Raw genomic sequence first — 20,490 nt, forward strand, 5'->3', positions numbered from 1 at the left:
TCCAACATCACCACCTTATCCTCCAAGTTACATTGTGCATAAACATTGATTAGAGCACATGCAAAGTTTGATTTATAAAGAAAGCCAAAAACTGCTATGTAACCCCTTCCCATCAAATGACTTTCATAACAGAAAGACTCTTTGTGCCATAAAGTCAAGGTACTTCCCACGCTGTTCTCACCTTCATTATGTAACCATCCGACATTATCATCCCCATAACCCAAAGCATCTAGAATCTGACATAACAAAAGCTTTCATCTCCAGTGGACACATCCCTCCTTTGCAATAAGTTGTCTAATATACTTGGCTTTAGTACCCCTCCCAGCCCTCTTATATTTAGGCTAGCTATAATCATAGACAACTGGGAATAGCGCCCTCCTCAAATTTCTTCATAACTTCATTATCCCGTTGCTCCATACTATCAAACTCCCTGACGACCTCCTCCTCGTCCCCGTTACAGGACACACCTATTTGTTTTCCCAGCTTCCACACCTCAATTGGTTCGTCATGGTTCCCCCCTTCCGAAGTCTACTATTGCACAGAACAATATCACCATCAGATAAGTCTTTAGAATTAGAGCTTAACCTGGATGATGAGCTGCTCCCACCATGAAGGGTCCCTGCACCACCCTTTGACCGCCACCTCTGTTTCGGTCTGGATTCTCCCAGCTCCCACAAATTCCGCAATCTTTCTATCCTCACCGGAGTAACACAATGCTCCTCCACCCACTCTTCGTGTACTTCTTCCAATTCAGATCCCAAATTCAGATCTGCAGTAACCCTTTCACCTTCGCAAACACCTCGATCTTGGTTAATAACCCCAGTTTGGGGGCCTTCTTCAGTAGCTATTGAGATTTTAAAATTATGGTTATCTTCGTTGCTGATGTATTCCAACTGTGTTTCCTCCAAATCCGACGAGATTAACGTTGCCACCTGTTCTGCCACTTGGGATCCGCAAATTCTTCCTTATTCATACAATGAACCTGACCTTTTTTCTGCACTCCTTTTCCATGCATAGACATACATTCTTCTGTAAACCCACCATTTCTCGTTTTCGAACAAGACAATTGCCTATTCTGATTTTGGGTCTCCTCCCTCCACAGAGCCTCTCCGCCGCTGCCTACCTCGTCAACACTTGCTCCCGCAGATATGATGGTCTCTTCAACAAAAGAGTCCTTAGAGGACACACTATCAGAGGACAAAAAAATTGTTAAAGAGACATTTACACGAACATCCTCCTTGCCCCATAGCTTCCTCTTCAACGGTTATGGGAAAGATAAGGCTATTGACCCTAAACGGTTTTGATAGCCTTGCATTGCTTGAGATAGGAATCCTAACCTGGACTCTTGCATATTCAAGGTTCTCCCATTCTTCATCAAAGGAAACCAACGAGCCTACCTCATCCACTATCTTGGATAAGCATTCCTTGCTCCATAAGGCCACTGGTACCCCGTAACATCTAGCACAGACTACCTTGTGGCTAGCCACGAAGTATTCTGACCATGGTTTAACATCCTCCAGCAAGCAATCAAACCACTCTTTGTTTAGACTAACCAGATCCTCCACCCGATTCTCTTCTACAGGAGTTAACAAAACCCATACATCTCCCATAGATTTTACTTTAACCATGCTCATCCCACCCTTATAAAATTCATCAGAGAGTTGACTAAAAGTAACATCCGGAACCATATGACCAACCATACTTTTTTTCCATCCACGGGGATATACCCCACTTAGATTCAAAACTAGGACCTTTCCACTTATCTTGTGGAGAACTTTTCACAACCTCAGCATAGGAATGCTTCCTATTGTTTGGCTTCCAAACCTCCTTTCCAGGCTTATCTCTCCTCACCTCCTCCATTTTTTTAAAAGCCGACTTAGGATGATAAAGCCTTCTAACCTCTCTAGCCTCTCTAGGTATGCCAGAAACAACTTCAGGGGTTGTTCTGCTATACCTTAGAAGGTTAACATGCAGCTTCAAATTACCTATAAACATTTGGTCCAGCTCCCTTTCCAGCCTTGTCGTGTTAGAAACATCAAACCGCACGAACCCAAACCTCCAGCCCCACTTGTTACGTCTCCGAGAGATAAACACTTTTTTCATCCTTGTCCACTTCTGAAAAATCTTAAACATGTCTAGTTGACCATGACTCTCCGGAAAGTTGGAGAAGAAGTAGGTTGTGAAGTTGCATGCAGAGCGGCATTGCTGACCTTCGTTTCTCCTCCCGCGATCCTCCCGCCTGAGGAAGACCCTGCATCTTCCCCGCGACCCCTCTCACTCTCAACTCTATTCCTCTCGTAGCCTCTCTCTCTCACTCTCACTGCATATCTTATTTAGTTGATGATTATTTGCAGGTCATAAATGAAACCATCAGGCTGGCAAACATAGTTCCAGGAATATTTCGGAAGACACTACAGGAGATTAAATATGGGGGTATGTGATTGCTTCATTATATCAAATTCTTCTAAAATCTCAAGCCTTACTCAATGAAACTAACACTTCTCATAAATAATACACACAAGCAGGATACACCATACCAGCAGGGTGGGCAATAATGGTGTGTCCCCCAGCTGTACACTTGAACCCGACCATATACCAAGATCCTCTTTCCTTCAACCCATGCAGATGGCTGGTAAGTCTAATTAACCTTTTCTTGTTTTTGATTTTTTAAGGTTCTTCATTTGTTTTATGTTCAAGTACCCTATTAACTAACCATTTCTTTATTTTTTCTCTCTTTCATATAATTATGCAAAGTTTTCCAGTGACATTTGATATTGTAGCTTAACATATTCTGCATGCTCTACAATTGTAACAAAAAAAATTGATCTATATAGGGAATGGATATGAGCCCCGCAAGCAAACATTTAATGGGTTTTGGTGGAGGCATAAGATTTTGTGTTGGAGCAGACTTTGCAAAGGTTCAGATGGCTGTTTTTCTTCATAACTTGGTTACAAAGTATAGGTACTATAACTTCATTGTGTATCTTCATGTGAATAATTTAAATTAAAACATTAATGCATCATCTTCAAATCTTTGCTGATAAAAGAAATCTTCAAAAACCTAGGTGGCGACCCATCAAAGGAGGGAATATTGTTCGAAATCTTGGGTTACAATTTCCTGAAGGCTTTTATGTCCGGGTAATGAAGAAAGATGCATGGAAGTATGAATCAGAATGAATATAAGAAAGTGTTGTGTTATTGACAAACTTTATGGTTCATTGTCTTTAGTGGAGAATAAAATTTAGTTCGTTGTGTTTGGTAGAGTTAAATGTATCATGTGATATAGGTATATATCAGATAGTAGAATAAAGCTTTATTGTAAAAGCTGAAGGAAAAAGTGGAATGTTTTATTTTGTAATAAAGAAGTGAATTTATAAATCATGTTTATAATTGTGTGTATCAACTTAAAAAATATGTAAGGAAACTACGTTCCACTTATCAATTTCAATTTCTAGAAGACGATTTTCAAATTTAAATTTGAAATTAAATAAAAAAAAAGACGATATTAAATTGTACATCTTACATTTGTAAAAAAAATATATATTTTGCATTGATTATCCATGAGAAGTATATGTGGACAATGTAAAGGGTATTTCCCACATTAGTAGATGTAATATCATTTCCATTCAAACAGAACTTCGACCCTCCTCTTTTCGATGACACCAAAATCAATCAGAGCAACCATTAATATATCACAAACTTGAGTAGAGTAATCTATACATAGTCCTAAAGTGTGATAGGATCCGCCGAGACCTTGACTTGGCATCCGGTTCATATCAACCGACATGATCAATAGCGAGGTTGATTAATGACTCAGTATTTATTAATTTGCTTTTATTAGGCCTATTAACCACAATGGGTCCACAATAATTGTATAAATTAGCACAGATCCCAATAGATCATATCATAGGAAAGCAGAAAAAAGGAAAGCTCTATCCTCCGCCGATGAATAAGTAACAACAAGGGTTGGCTTGAATAAGACATGGACTAATTCAAGACACTTCAACTCATGAACAAGTCATCTCAGGCTTACGAAAACAGTATGAATTTCACACATACAACCTAGTTTTCTAAGTTCAAAAACACAATGCAGAGAGTAGTTATGCAGAAGTGGTAAAACATTCGATGGAGGAGAGAAGGTGTATGAATGAGGCGGTTGGCAGATTTGACAAGTGGCAATGTCTATGCCTTATACAAATAGCCTTATACAACTTTGCTGGAACAACTTGGATTATGCATGTGACTCTTGAATTGGATGTCGAACGGTGCACACAATTCTATAAGGCCACAATTCCCTATTTGCTTTTATTAGGTACCATAAAATGAGACTATGCAGATGCTGGTTTTTTTGTTTGTAGGAGGATTTTGGGATTTCTTTGTAATTGTTGGAACTGGTTTTTTTAATATGTATGAACTGGAATCGGAAGTAGTGTCGAGTTTCACGATTTATGTATACGGGTTGAGGTACCCCTGAAGTACCTCCTTTATTCTATTTTATTCTTTGCTGATAAAAAAAAAACAAGGGTTGGCGGTTTTAGAACATATTAAACAGCACCATAGGATGAAGCAGAGTAAAAATAAGAAAAGGAATGTTTAAGCTTTTTTGAACCAATAACAAAGAAAGTGGGTAGCAGGTGTGGTGTAGTAAAAGTAGTTTCGAAGCTTGTGAGGATTCATTTTCCAATTGAGTCGATGTGATGAGTGTCGAGTGCTGAAATTTGGCTTCAGCATCGGAGTAACTTTTGCAGGTACCATCCGAGTCCGGAGCTAGCGAGGAGAAAGAGTGGAGGAGCAAGTGAGAGAGTTCAGTCCAGAAGAGGGAGTGAAGTACCGACCGACCAAAGGTGTAATTTGAATTGTTCTCTTAGTTCCAACCCTGTTCGAGAACAATTGGTGTCCATCATGGAGCCGAGAGAATCAGAGCAAAGAAGGAAGTAGATGGTACCGACTAGAAGCATGGTGAACGAGAAGATGTCTGATGTTGAGCAGATAACGCTATTGATGTCACTACAGAGAGAGATGACCGAGATGAAGAGAAGAAACGACGAGATGCAACGGAAGAGTGAAGATGAGATTTTAGCTCCCCGAAGGGAGAATGAAGAGATGAAGAGGAAGTGGGTGGAAGGAGGTCCATCTGTCGGACCAGGCAATCTAGCTGGAAAATCCTTCATCCACCCTATCGGACCTAGAAATGTTGAGGAGCCAAGGGGTATCCACACCCAGGAAACTGAGGGTGAGTCCTATCGGAACAGGTTTGTCCCTACGACCAACACCCTGGATGTATCTCACCAACTTCCATTCACTGAACACATAATAGGGGCACAACTGCCAGCGATATGGAAGGGCTTTAACATGGATTGGTACGACGGGACGACCGACCCTAATGAGCATATGAACGTGTACACCATGCACATGAGCTTGTACACATGGGACAGTGCAATCCTCTATCGAGTGTTCCCGATTTCGCTGAATGGAGGAGCCTTGAGCTAGTTCATGAGGCTTCCTCCAAATTCTATTGACTGCTTCGAAACTCTGGTGTCAAAGTTCGGAACGCAGTTCGCTACCAGCCGACCGCATCACCTAACCTTCGTTGCCCTGGTCAACATTCGCCAGGAGTAGAAAGAGCTGCTAAGGCTGTTTATTAAGAGGTTCAGTAAGATAGCCCTTAACATGTGGAATCTGAGTCTGGACATGGAAATGCACCACATGTCACTGCCCTACGGTTGGGGTCGTTTGTTGATAGTTTGTGCATGGAGCCAGTTGCAAACCTGGATGAGCTTAGGCTGAGAGCCACTAAGTTCATGAAACTGAAAGAGCTGAGAGAGTTTAGGAATTAGGCCAGAGTTAAGGAAGGAGCTAATAAGGGGAGAGACAAAGAGAATGAGCGCCTGAAACGACCCGGTGTTGGTAGGGGAGATAGGGACGGAGATAATCGGGGGCCCCAGTTCACGAGGTACACCCCTCTGACCACCGACATAGGGAAAATATTATATGAGGCTTTGAGTGTCGAGTTAATCCAACCACCAAGAAGGGCAACAAGCCCTGATAACACCGACCGAATTCGTAGGTGTCGATATCACAGGAATAGTGGACATACCACCAAGGAGTGTCTAAAGGATAAGATTGAAGAGCTTATCCAGGTCGGGCACCTCCACCAGTTTGTGCATAGAGACCATAGTTTGAAACGGTCTCCAATGAGAGAGGAAGCAGGACCGAGGGATTACACCCCTCAGAGAGCAAGAGAGGATGATCGTCAACCAGATCGCCGACCAAGGAGGTGAAGAAAGAGGTGGTCGAGAGGTCATCAACACCATTGTCGGGGGCTTCGCTAGTGGAGGAAGTTCTAACACGGCTAGAAAGAAACACCTGAGGACAGTGCAATAGGTGAACACCATTTCTTTCTGACTGAGAACGCCACCCATCACCTTCATCGACGAGGATTTCAAGGGTGTTGACCCTTCACAGGATGACCCTATGGTAATATCAGTAGATATTGACAAATTCACCATTATGAAGACGTTGGTGGATCATAGGAGTTCAGTACCATTACTGGAAGACGTTCAATTATATGAGATTATCCGAGGAGGAGATGAAGTCGTATGATGATCAAGTGGTCCGCTTCTTGGGTGAGAGAGTGGCCACCCGAGGTTATATCGACCTTTAGACCATGTTCGATGAGGGTAAGGCAAGCAAAATTATCAAGGTTTAGTATTTAGTGATGATGTCAACACCTCCTACAACATCCTACTCGGTCGATCATCAATCAATAGATTGAGGGCGATCGTTTCCACCCCTTATCTGGCCATGAAGTTCTCATCAGCCTTGGAAGGCATTCTAACGGTACATGTAGATCACAAAGTAGCACGAGAGTGCTATGCGGCGAGCCTGAGCGTGAAGTCGACGAACCAGGATGTCGGTTACGACCGATCCCTTAGGCGAAAATCCTCTCGGGGGCGGAAGTCCCCTAGAAGTGAATGACATAGTGGTGAAGTCGAACTCATGTGACAAACACATTAGGGATTTGGAGAAAGTTTATGAAGCATTGAGGAGAATGAACATGAGGCTCAACCCCAAAAAATGTGTGTTCGGTGTTGAGGGGGCGAGTTTTTGGGTTTTATGTCAACCCACCAAGGGATTAAGGCTAATTCGGACAAGTGTCGGGCGATAATCGAGATGAGAAGCCCTCGAAACGTGAAAGAGGTGCATGAGCATATCGTGCATCTTATCACCCTTTCGAGGTTAGTCCCTCGATTGGCCAAGTGAACACGGCTGATGGTGCAATTGTTACGAAAAGCAGCAAAGTTCAGCTGGGAAGAGAAGTGCGAAGAAATCTTCTAGCAATTGAAGGCGTTCTTATCCTCACCAACGGTGATTCAGAAGCCGAAACCCGACCAACCCATCATTGTCTACTTGTTAGTCTCGGAGGAGGCGGTGAGTGCAGTTCTTGTACAAGAGGTAGAAAAGGAAGAACACACAGTATACTTCGTTAGTTGAACACTTCATGCGACCGAGACGAGATACCAGATGATAGAGAAGGTGGCTCTTGCCTTAGTCCTGACGATCAGGCGGGTGAGTCCCTACTTCCAAAATCATACAATCACAGTAAGAACTGATTACCCAGTTTTCAAAATTTTATCTAAACTAGATCTTGCTGGACGCATGATAGGGTGGTCGGTAGAGCTCTTGAAATTTGACATCCAGTACGAACCGAGGGGGCGAGAAATTCCCAATGCTTAGCTGACTTCTCGATCGAGCTAACTCCCCAACAGGACCTTTCGGCCAAATGGATGGTGTATGCTGATGGGTCATCCAGTTAAAGGGGGAGTTCGAAGTAAAAGAACCATTGTTGCAAAGGTACTATCACACGGTCTCCAACCTTACCGCACGATTCAAAAGGGTAACATTGGAGCACATTCGTAGGTAGGACAACACAAGGGTCGATGCCTTGTCTCAGCTCGCTACAACTAAGAAGAAGAACCACCACATATCTATGGTGCAGATTTATCTAAACAATCCCAGCGTGGGAGACGTCAAATGCCTGGCCATAACTGAGGCCGACACTTGGATGACTCCGATCATTCAATACATGGAGCTTGGCATATGCAAATCAGAGGAGGAAAAGACGATGAGGCAGCAATGTGCAATGTACACCATGATCAACCAACACCTCTACAGAAAAGGATACTCTAGCCGCTACTGAAATGTGTCACCAAGGAGCAGGCAGATAAGGTTCCTCTTGGTCGGAGTAGATTACTTAACCAACTGGATCAAGGCCGAGCCTCTCGCCTCCATCGACACAAGGACACCTTATTCTTACTCCATTATGATTACTAACAACATTATGTTGTGAAAACGGTAAGAATTCTTCGACCCCTTTTTCATAAGCATCACTTATTTGTGGTGTATTAATCCAACTCCAATCCATAGAACTCGTAAACTAAGAAAATCTAAATCAAAATTGCCAAGGGTCACACATCCTCGGAATTAGAATCAACGTGTTCAATAAATACAAATACAAATAGATATACTAATCATTACTAATCAACACATACATGCAAATATTTATTATAAAACTAATTAAATAAATTAAAATACTAACTACTACAAATATACATGCAAATATTTATTGTAAAAATAATTAAATAAATTAAAATACTAACTAATATAAATATACATGCAAATATTTATTATAAAATTAATTAAATAAATAAATAACTAACCTTTTATTTTTGGCACGCACAGTACGGTGGAGTTGAGGAAAAGGGAAGTCCGGCACGGTGGGAGCAATCTGACAATGGCTAGAGTGGACACACGTGATGCCTGCAGTATGGAGTTGCGATGGTGATACAATACGGTGACTGCAACGTCCGACAGTGAGTGCAGAAGGAGATAACTCGCAAGGATGACGGCGCGGGCGGGAAGGCGGGACAGGGGGGGAAGCTCAGTGGCGTGGAGGAGAGGAGTGGAGCTCGATGCCACGAAGGAAAAGAAGAATTGAGGCAGCGATGCGAATGGAGCGTTGGATGGAGAAGAAGTGAGGGCGCGGGCTGGAGAAAAAGAATGCGTGTGAGAGTGCGGGCTGAGCAAATTTTCATTTTTATGCAATTTTATAATGACGATTAAATGGATAACCGTCATTATTTTGCACAGAACTCATTTATAACGACGATTAGGTGGGAGAACCGTCGTTATTTCTCACTTTGGTCATTATTAACTACAGTTATAGCTCTAATCGTCGTTATTCCGCATCGAAAATCCAAATTATTCACGGAAATGTCATTGCGCTTTTTGATATGAAGGATTTCTATCAAATATCGTTATTTGTAGTCGTGATTAAGTTTTTTTTTACTAGTGCAAATCAATGATTATTGAATCAATGACGTATATATTATTTTATATAAATATAAAACTTCATAAGACAAAAAAAAAGTTGTGGAAATATGATTAAAAAAAATTATTAATATAAATTAATTTTATAGACAAAAAATAATTAGTTAATATATTAATTAAATTAGATTTTATTTTATAAACTAAAAAATTATTGGTATCTAAAGTAGTTTGTATTAGTAATAAAAATTTATAAGTTAGATTCTAAATTTATATCTAATTAGCTACCAATATTTTAGCTACCAAGGTTTTAACAAGCAACTTTGATAGTTAATTAAATAATGATTTAGAAATTAGTTTATAAATTTTTATTAATAATAGAAACTACTTTAGATACCAATAAATTTTTAGTCTATAAAATAATATCTAATTTAGTCAATATAACAACTAATTTTTTTTCTCTAAAATTAATTTATATTTAATGATTTTTCTTGTAGTGTATAGAAAGGAAACATCTAACACAAAAACAAGTCTTGTCAAGAAAATTATTGGAATATAAAGTAGTTTCTATTATTAATAAATAGTTTTTAAATTGATATTTACTTAGTTACCAAAGTTTTAGCTACTAATTAATTAAATTCTAAAGTTGGTAATTAAAATTTTGGTGACTAATTAGATACCAATTTAGAAAATATTTATTAATAATAAAAATTACTTTAAATAAAATAATATTTAATTTAGTTAATATGTTGTCTAATTATTTTTAGTCTCTAAAATTAGTTTCTATTTAATGATTTTCTTGTAGTGTATCTTATTTTATTATTTTATATTAATTTTACATTCATGCTTATTCTATTAATTTTACATTATCTTGTTCTATTAATTTTCCAGACATGTTTTTATTCTATTATCTTGTCATCTTATCTCCACCTATTAATAAAACACGACAAGGAAAAACACTAAATAACAATTAATTTTAGAAACAAAGAATAATCAATTATTTTATTGACTAAATTATATCTTATTTTATAAACTAAAAAATTATTGGTATCTACAGTATTTATTTAATAAAAATATAATAGTGTGGTTAATGTAAAAAAAATAAGTGATTTTTATTTAATCGAAAATACGTTGGATAACGAGATATTATACTCTCGATGACTTCCATGTCATCACCTATAACGACCAAGAAACTTCCGTTGTAATCACCGTTGATGTAGATTACGATGACGACAACAATCACTTGTTATGCAACACATTTTCAATTAAAGCAATAAAAATTATTTGCAATTTTACATTAATTACAATATAATTTTATATTAATTACAAAAGCTCACATATCCTAACACATAGAGGAGAAATAAGCAAGATAATGAGACAAAATATCAATTACATCATCCCGTTAATAAAAAAATTTAAATGACAAAGACTCAATTGAAAAATATAAAAATATAAAGTAAAAAAATAATCAATATTCAATAAAAAATATTCAATATTCAATAATAAAATTATAAATGCTATCATGTTAGGCATTACTACGAAACTTGGCGACATCTCAGCTAAACTGACACCTTAAAGATAAACAATCATCTGTCACCACATGAAAAATGTATTACTAAAAAAAGGAAAAAAAAATACACACAAATATGGGAGGACTAGACCAAAACCCATATATAAAAAACCTAAAAAATGATACTTAGGTAATCTATATCTATTAATAAAAAATTCTAAGAATATACTAGATGAACACCTATTATACCAATGAAATTGTTCTCTCTGAATAAACTCTAAGTTAGCAAACTTGTCAGCACATGCATTGCCTTCACGAAAAATGTGATAAATCATAAACTTGATTTTCCCACAATAATCAAGACAATATTTCACTCATTACGAAGAAACCAAGGAACATTAGTCCTAATAATAAATGCAACACAAACCAATGAAGAATCATATTCAAGCCATAAACTAGAAAGACTCTTCTTTATAGCTTCTCAATGACATGTATAACTTCATAAAACTCAGCAACCAAATATTCAAATTTACGTTTGACTTAAAACTTAATTAAACCTCATTAATTAATATTTATTAAATTATTTGAAAAAAAGCAAACAATAAGTAAAGGTTTATGATTAAATGCTCAATAGATTGATCCAATTTATTGTAACTTGTGCTAACGTTTGCATTAAATATTGGGAGTAATTTTACGACTATTATTAAATGCATCTTGTATAGAACTGAATCCTGTATTCATTTCTCAATGTAATTTGGTGTATATAAATGCATGAGAACCCCTTCAATGAGATCTATCACAACTGTTTTCCAAACAAATTCAAGAAAATGAAAAGCTCTTTCTGTTTCTCAGTCCTTGTGCTGGTTCTCCTCATTGCTTCTGGTAAGACCAGTTCTTTAAGCTTTAGTATTGTGTGTGATGAATGAATTTTGAGAAGATTAATTATGGTGTGTGATTTGTGATGTGGTTTTGTAGGAAATGAAGTGGAATCAGTGGTGGAACCTAATTGTATAGTACAAAGCATTCCTCAACATTGTGAACCTTTCAATAATCCTTGTGGCTGGGTTTGCAGATCACATTTCAAATCAGAGAAAGCAGTGGGAATCTGTAGCGACAAGTACCATACATGTATTTGCTATATATGTTAATGTATATGTGTAGAGGATGAGTGAAAATAATAATAATAATTGAATTTTCTACTGTTATTTGGTTTGCATATTTTTATTTTTATGTTTATTTACTAACTCGTAAATTTCAATTATATAAAAATATATTTTTGAAACTGTTATTATTAAATAATTATGACAAATAATTGTTGAAATGTTAATTTAATTTGGCTGAGATGTCAGATTCTATTTTGATGTGTTATATTTCAATTTTTATTAGAAAAGAATTATGATAATGATTTTCGAATAAAATTAAATTTTATTACTATTGTTTAACACACATTTAATTTTAATTTTGATTTTAATAAAAGTTTACAAATTACTCTTATGGTATAATTGTAACATTATAAAAACTATTAATTATTTTTTTATTCAATAACATTTTATAACTTCAATATAAATTTTAGTGATATTTTATTTAATTTCATTATAATAATTGGTTTTTTTTTAAATATACTTTTATCTTTTATTATCACTGAACATGTGTATAATTTCAGTAATATAAATAACGGAATTAGAATACACTATGTTCCATTATCAGGGCGTTGACAAAAGAATGTGATTTTTTTTTTATTATCAATGAGTTTTCCAAATAAAAGGATGTGTAATCATACAAAATGATCAACCAAATTTCATTTAGATTAGTTTAATAGAGGGGGAAAAAAGGAACTAAGCAGGTAAAAAAAGAAAAGAAGAATGTAAATGAGAAATAAAACTAAAATCAGTATATTTAGTTAAAAAATAAAAGAAAATATGCATAAAAATATAAGTCATAAATAAAAACAAAAAAATAACAAATTAATTATATATATATATATAACTCAGTATACGTAGACTATTTATTTATTTATTTTTATAGAAATCATTCACACATATACTATACTATGTTATCTCATTACAATAAAAATCAATTTTAAAGACAAAAAATAATTACTCACTATATTAACTATATTAGATATTATTTTAGAGACTACAAAAATTATTATTATCTAAAGTAATTTTTATTATTAATAACAAATTTAAACTAGTTTCTAACATAATATTCTATCAAAGTTTTAGCTACCAATGTTTTAGGTATCTAAAGTAATTGGTAACTAAAATTTAGTAGTTAAGTAGTGATACAAACCAAGCCAACAAGGAGATGACCAAGTATGTAAATTATCATTCACACTATGAGAAATCATCTCCACTTTCAAGTGAAGACCTCACCAGAGGAAGAAATGCACAAAGACCAGTGCATCTAATGTTCTTTCCGCTAGTCTTCTTAAAAATAAAACAAAGTTGTAAATAAATTGGGCTCACTTTAGGGTCCAAATAGTAACATAGGCTAGAATAGGTGTCAAGTGTCCAAATAGCAAGATAGGCTAGAATAGGTGCCTTTAGCATAATAGGGAATATAGTTATCATTTTTAACTTGTTTTTTTTACCTAGTTTCTAGAAGAAGTGGCCTAAGGTGTGGTTTTGACTTAGTCAAACCCTAAAGGCAGTCCCCCTCACACATTTACCATCCTACCCTTGCTTCTTGTTTTCCAAGGCACCATCTCCTATAAATAGGGTGTCTTCCTCCTTGTATTTTCATGTTGAATTTGAATAGAAAAGTTAATATGCACAATTTGTGTGAGGTGTTTGCGAGGCTTGTTTCCTCTTAGCATTAGGTCTCATCTTGAGTGATTGGAGAGCTCTCAAGTGACGACCATCAACACTTATCTTGGAGGAAAACCACACTTCAAGTGGCGTGTCCAACTCTCTTCCACCAGATAAGCATTTCCTTCATTCATCTCTCCGTTTTTCCATTACTCCATTTATCTTTGTGTTCTTATGTTCTTATTTTTCCATCATGCTTTTATGTTTCCTTCTATGTTAATTTAATTTCCACCCTTCGTCATCAATCACCATATACTTGTATTTTTCCTTTGCCCTCTAAAAGTGAACCTTCACACTTACTTAACAACTTGGTTAAGTTCGTGTGCAGTGGGAATCTTCTTTGAGTTTCTCACCATATAATTGATAAAAATCTCAATATTTTCTGGATACCTTTGCTCATGTAGCAAAGTTAACTACTCTTAGGTTGCTTCTTTAGCAACAACTAACAACTGGACACTAAAGCAACTTCATATCAACAAGGCTTTTCTACATGGGGAGTTAGATGAAGAAGTATACATGGTTCTGCCTTCAGGACTTCATTCTTCATCTACAAACCTGGTTTGTCGCCTCAAAAAGTCACTTTATGGCCTCAAACAAGAAGGAAGGTAATGATATGCTAAGCTTTCAAAAAATTTAATTTCTCACAAATATAATATTTTCATTGTTGATCACTCTTTGTTTTTGAAACATGATGGCAAATACACCACGACAATCCTGATCTATGTGGATGACATTGTCCTCACCAGGAACAACCCCATGAAGATATCCAATATAACGAATCTGCTAAACAGTTTCTTCCACATCAAAAATCTGGGTGACTTAACCTATTTTTTGGACATTGATGTAGCACGCAAAGACACTAGCATCCACTTAAGTCAAAGAAAGTACGCCCTGGATTTACTCAAAGACGCCAAAATGCTTGGTTATGCTCATGTGCCTACACCTATGCTCCACACATCATAATTATCAACGAGCAAAGGTGTTCTTCTCTATGACAAGGAAGCCACTGCATATAGGTGTCTCATTGGACGTCTAATCTATCTAACCAATACTCAGCCTAATATAGCTTTCTCGGTAAATCACCTGAGTCAGTTCGTCCAAACCCACAAATGAGCATCATCAGGCAGCCATGCGTGTTCTTCAAGAATGCTCCTGGAACATGTATATTCTTTTATAGTGAAACTTTTATTCAATTAAAAGCCTATAGTGATTCTGATTGGGCAAATTGTCTCGAAAATAGAAAATCTATAACTGGTTTTTCTATTTAATTGGGAGCTCATCTCTTGGAAATCCAAGAAACAACAAACCATCAAGAAGTTCATCTAAAACCGAGTACCGCGCCCTAGCTACCACTACCTGTGAGATCTAGTGGATCACATACCTGCTAGCTGATCTTCACATCAAGCATATGCAACCAGCTTTGCTTTACTGTGACAATCAAGCTGCAATTCACATTGCAAACAACCAAGTGTTCCACGAAAGGATAAAGCATATCGAAATCGACTGTCACGTGGTGAGGGAGAAACTCAATGCTGGACTTCTTAAACTTCTTCCAATATCATCATATCTTCAAGCTGCTAATTTCTTCACTAAACCTCTTCCTACAATCCAGTTCAACACTCTTCTTTCCAAGCCGGGAATGAGAAACATATACTCCCAGCTTGAAGGGAGCTGATAAAATATGAAATATTGTTTTATTATTTGTTGGGCTTATATGTAATCTGTTTTTACTCATAAGCCCAATTTGTTTTTTTCTTTCGGCAATTGCTTCCTGTACCATATCACTGCACCCGATCTTAGCGGAAAAGACGAAACTGTCCTTAAAAAAATTTCCGAAATATGTGTTCCGGATATTTTTTTCCGGAACGGAATTTTATATTACGGATTTTTTTATCCGGAATTGATTTTTAATTTTGTTTCCAGATTTTTATTTCCAAAAAACAATTATTTCTTTTTCGGATTTTTTTTTTTGGAATGTATTATTTTTCAATTCTGGATTTTTTTGTCCGAAATAGAATTTTAATTTTGGTTTCCGGATTTTTATTTCCGAAACTCAATAATGACTTCCGGATTTATTTTTCCGGAATATATTATTTTCAATTCCAAATTTTTATTTCCGGAATTAAGGGTATTTTTGGAAATTAAAAAAATATGTTGGGTGCAGGTTAAAAATGATTGGGTGCAGGGAGCATTTGCCTTTTCTTTCTCTGTGCCCATGTATATAAGACAACTTTACTCTTTCTTTTGAATTGAATAATAGATTTCAGCTTTCATACAATCTTTTCTTCTCCGTTTTTCTCTACTTTCTGCAGAATCACCAAAACTTCTTTTTCTCTTTTCTGTAATTACCACTGGTATCCTGGAATATGACAAACAAAAAAACTACACCAACCTAGAATGACTCAAACACAACCTCAAATGCCAGTGAATGACCACTAGTACTCTCCAAAAAAATTTCACCAAAAACCAACCAATCCAAAAATTGTATCTAATGTGTATAATCAAATTTTAGTTAAACTATTTTCAACCTTTGAAAATAGTGTCAAAGGCCTGCACAAAATTCACCTTAAAATATACTATCACATCTTGCTTTGTTGTTAGCAAATGTAACAATTAAGATAAGAAATTACATCAATCCATTTTAAATAAAATTGGAGCCAAATTGAGAACTTAAAAAATCATAAAACTATATTTAAAAAATAAACCTATTGTACTTATTTATATACATATTTGTACATGTTATTTTCCATCAAAATTAGAATGAATTAAATTCCTTACATACACATTCAAAATTGTTTGTTTATCAGGCTTATGATTAATACTTTTAATAACCATTTTTAAAAATCAATTTAAATGTACATTATAATTTCAATGGCTAATATGATTGATACTGAAAAAAATTAAAATCATTTTATTAATTTCAAAATAATTGTGAAGAATTATTACAATTTTAACAAATGAAGTTGTCACACAAAATTTATATCTAATTGAGTTCATCAAGGATTTTTTTCCCTGTAAGAAGTTTGAAATACATAATGTATTGTAAAAGTGTTAAGCCCAAAGGAGGGAAACTTGAATAGTAACCCTAATTGGAGAACATTTAGTGCAAACAAATAGTTGAGATTTTTTGGTTGGTACCATTCCCTAAACTCACTTCTCTTTCTCACAACCACAACCATGTTCACAGCTTCATGCTCCCTTAAACCCTCTTCTTCTTCCTTCTCTTCCTCCTCCACCACCACCCTCTTTCCCAAACTCCTCTACCTCCCTTTATCCCCTCTCCACCCACCGCCACGTGTCTCTCCCCCTCTCTGCTCCCTTCACTCCAACACCCTCCCCCTCCCCTCAAATCAAAAAAGAAAAAAGAAAAAACCATATGGCGGGGCTTTGCCATCCCTCCTCCGATCCCTCAACGCCGCCGCCGACGTGGCCCTCGCACTTGACTCACTTCCCAACGCCCCCTCTCTCTCGCCCAAAGAAATCACCGTCATCCTCCGCGAACAGTCTGCCTCGTGGCAGCGTGCGGCGAGGGCGTTCGACTGGTTCAGGTCCCAAACGTGGTACACCCACAACGCCATTCACTACAACGTGGTTCTCAGAGCCCTCGGCAGGGCCCAGCAGTGGGACCACCTCCGCCTCTGCTGGCAAGACATGGCTAAAAATGGCGTCTTGCCCACCAACAACACCTACAGCATGCTCGTTGATGTGTATGGGAAAGCGGGTCTTGTCCAAGAAGCGCTTTTGTGGATTAGGCACATGAGGGTGAGAGGCTTTTTCCCTGATGAGGTTACTATGTGCACTGCTGTTAAGGTGTTGAAGGATGTGGGGGAGTTTGATAGGGCTCATAGGTTTTACAAGGGGTGGTGTGATGGGAGGGTTGAGTTGGATGATCTTGATTTGGATTTAGAGAGTTCTTTTGGTGGTAATGGTAGTGCTAGTAGTACTAATGGCCCTGCATCGATGTCAATTAGTTTCAAGCAGTTTCTCTCCACTGAGTTGTTTAAGATTGGTGGAAGAGTGTCCACATCTTCTGATTCAAATTTGTCGAATTTGCCACAGAAGCCGCGACTCTCTACTACCTATAATGTGTTGATAGATTTGTATGGGAAAGCAGGGCGGTTGGGTGATGCAGCTGAGGTTTTTGAAGAGATGTTGAAGGAGGGTGTAGCGATGGATGTGTGGACTTTTAATACCATGATTTTTATTTGTGGGAGTCGTGGTGATTTGGTGGAGGCGGAGGCTTTGCTTGGGATGATGGAGGAGAAAGGGGTGGCGCCCGATACCAAGACTTATAACATTTTTTTGTCTTTGTATGCTGAGGCTGGGGATGTCGATGCTGCGGTTTCTTGTTATAGGAGGGTTAGAGAGGCTGGTTTGTGTCCTGATGAGGTGACTTACCGAGCTCTTCTTGGTGTGTTGTGCAAAAAGAATATGGTTCGGGATGTGGAAGATTTGATTGATGAGATGGAGAAGGATTCTGTGGGTGTTGATGAGCATTCACTTCCGGGAATTGTGGACATGTATGTTTGTGAAGGGGATGTAGATAAAGTGTATGAGCTGCTGAAGAAGTTTCATAAGAATGGGGATATGTCCTCGAAAATTCGGGCGGCGGTTATGGATGTTTTTGCTGAGAGAGGACTCTGCGAGGAAGCAGAGAATTTGTTTTATGGAGGAAGAGACTCAGCAGGGCGGAAAAGGGATGTTTTAGAGTGCAATGTCATGATCAAAGCGTATGGCAAAGCTGAACTTTATGATAAGGCTGTGTCTCTCTTTAAGGGAATGAAAAATCACGGGACATGGCCTAATGAAAGCACGTACAATTCCCTTGTTCAAATGTTGTGTGGTGGTGATTTGGTGGACCAAGCAATAGACCTTATGGATGAAATGCAGGAAATGGGGTTTAGGCCACCTTGTCAAACTTTTTCTGCTATTATTGGTTGTTATGCACGCCTTGGTCAGCTTTCTGATGCCGTGAGAGTGTACCACGAAATGGTAAGAGTTGGAGTAAAACCAAATGAGGTTGTGTATGGTTCTTTAATAAATGGATATGCAGAACATGGTAGTCTTGATGAGGCACTCCAATACTTCAACATGATGGAAGAATCTGGGTTATCAGCTAATTTAGTTGTGTTAACATCCTTGCTGAAGTCTTATTGTAAGGTTGGAAATTTGGAAGGAGCAAAAGCAATTTATGAGCGGATGAAGAACATGGAAGGGGGTCTTGATTTAGTTGCATGTAATAGTATGATTGGCCTCTTTGCGGATCTTGGCTTGGTTTCTGAAGCCAAGTTGGCTTTTGAAAATTTGAGAGAAATGGGCCGGGCAGATGCAGTTTCCTATGCAACAATCATGTATCTTTATAAGGGTGTGGGCATGATGGACGAAGCCATCGAGATTGCAGAGGAGATGAAACTGTCGGGTTTATTGAAAGATTGTGTTTCATTTAATAAGGTACTGGTGTGTTATGCTGCCAATAGGCAATTCTATGAATGTGGTAAATTAGTACATGAGATGATATGTCAGAAGCTTTTGCCAAATGATGGAACTTTTAAAGTGTTGTTCACCATATTAAAGAAGGGAGGGATTGCCAATGAAGCAGTGGCGCAATTAGAGTCATCTTACCAGGAGGGGAAACCTTATGCTCGGCAAGCAACCTTCACTGCTTTGTACACTTTAGTTGGTATGCATACTTTGGCACTTGAATCTGCTCGAACATTCATTGAATCTGAGGTTGAACTTGACTCCTCTGCCTATAATGTGGCAATCTATGCATATGGTTCAGCTGGAGATATCAACAAGGCTTTGAATATATATATGAAAATGCGAGATAAGCATGTGGAACCTGATCTTGCAACTTATATTTATCTGGTAGGTTGTTATGGAAAAGCTGGCATGGTTGAAGGTGTGAAACGGGTATATAGCCAATTAGAATACGGAGAGATTGAGTCAAGTGAGTCTTTGTTCAAGGCTATTATAGATGCCTACAAAATTTGCAATAGAAAGGATCTTGCCGAGTTAGTTAGCCAAGAAATGAGATTCACATTAAAGTCAGAAGAACACTCTGAAGTTGGAAGTGAAGGTGAATATGAAGTTGGAAGTGAAGATGAATCTGAAGTTGGAAGTGAAGATGATTATGACTAATACTGATGAAGCTTCTTCAGGTTCTTGTTGAGGTTGATAAGAAATTGTATGAAGAAGAATACAAATGTCATACAGTTGAGGTTAGATTCAATGACTTGAATTCATGGAAGAAAGTCTTCTGTGTCAAAATGTAGAATTGCATTTCTGAAATCTAATCTCCTCCCAAACCAAGTTGATGAGAATTGAGGTCAGTTATGGCTTGTGTTGAGGAGATTGGACTATTTTCAGAACTTTTCTTGTAGGTTTATACTAATGTTATGCTTGAAATGAGGTAGGAAGGAAAGAAATATGAAGAATGTAATTAGAAGGAAAATAGAATAGAATATTGTGTAATTTAGATGAATAGAAATATGAAAGGAAAACATGAGAATTTCTCTGCTTGTTTGGATGATTGACAAAGAAAGTAAAAATAAATAAATAAATGTTATAGAAAAATATATTAATAAAACATTAAATCCGTTCGCTTTGGGGATTAACCATACTATTTTGAAGAAAATATTCTTTTTAAATTCTAAAATATATTTTCTATAATAAAAATAAGTGTCTCCAAATTTAGAGTAGATAAAGAAATATCTGAGTGTGTTGAGCTATGAGGCTCAGACACTTATCTTAAATGATGTGTCGATACTTGTAAGACACTTATCGGTGAAGTGTTCAATTCAAAAATATTTGTTGGATTTTTTAAAATTCTAGTATGGCTCT

At 37.0% G+C, this 20,490-nt stretch overlaps 2 protein-coding genes and 1 long non-coding RNA gene across 3 annotated transcripts; all 3 read left to right on the forward strand.

Moving 5' to 3' along the window:
- The first annotated feature begins 2,301 nt into the window (after nucleotides 1–2,301).
- Nucleotides 2,302–3,390, forward strand: LOC150027455 (cytochrome P450 87A3-like). Its single transcript, XM_090302811.1, has 4 exons — nucleotides 2,302–2,433; nucleotides 2,526–2,632; nucleotides 2,835–2,962; nucleotides 3,066–3,390. Exons 2-4 carry the CDS (start codon nucleotides 2,555–2,557, stop codon nucleotides 3,175–3,177), a joined length of 318 nt encoding a protein of 105 aa, XP_090158937.1. The 5' UTR covers nucleotides 2,302–2,433; nucleotides 2,526–2,554; the 3' UTR covers nucleotides 3,178–3,390.
- An 8,240-nt stretch (nucleotides 3,391–11,630) lies between these two features.
- On the forward strand, nucleotides 11,631–12,042 carry LOC137836229 (uncharacterized). Its single transcript, XR_011085215.2, has 2 exons — nucleotides 11,631–11,719; nucleotides 11,813–12,042. It is a non-coding gene; the product is annotated as an uncharacterized LOC137836229 (long non-coding RNA).
- A 4,730-nt stretch (nucleotides 12,043–16,772) lies between these two features.
- LOC137835017 (Pentatricopeptide repeat (PPR) superfamily protein) lies at nucleotides 16,773–20,168 on the forward strand. Its single transcript, XM_068643307.2, has one exon. The coding sequence runs from the start codon at nucleotides 16,825–16,827 to the stop codon at nucleotides 19,786–19,788; it is 2,964 nt and encodes a 987-aa protein (XP_068499408.1). The 5' UTR covers nucleotides 16,773–16,824; the 3' UTR covers nucleotides 19,789–20,168.
- Nucleotides 20,169–20,490: the final 322 nt, after the last annotated feature.

This window comes from Phaseolus vulgaris, chromosome 5, assembly GCF_051622355.1.
Source record: "Phaseolus vulgaris cultivar YP4 chromosome 5, ASM5162235v1, whole genome shotgun sequence".
Lineage (NCBI taxonomy): Eukaryota > Viridiplantae > Streptophyta > Magnoliopsida > Fabales > Fabaceae > Phaseolus > Phaseolus vulgaris.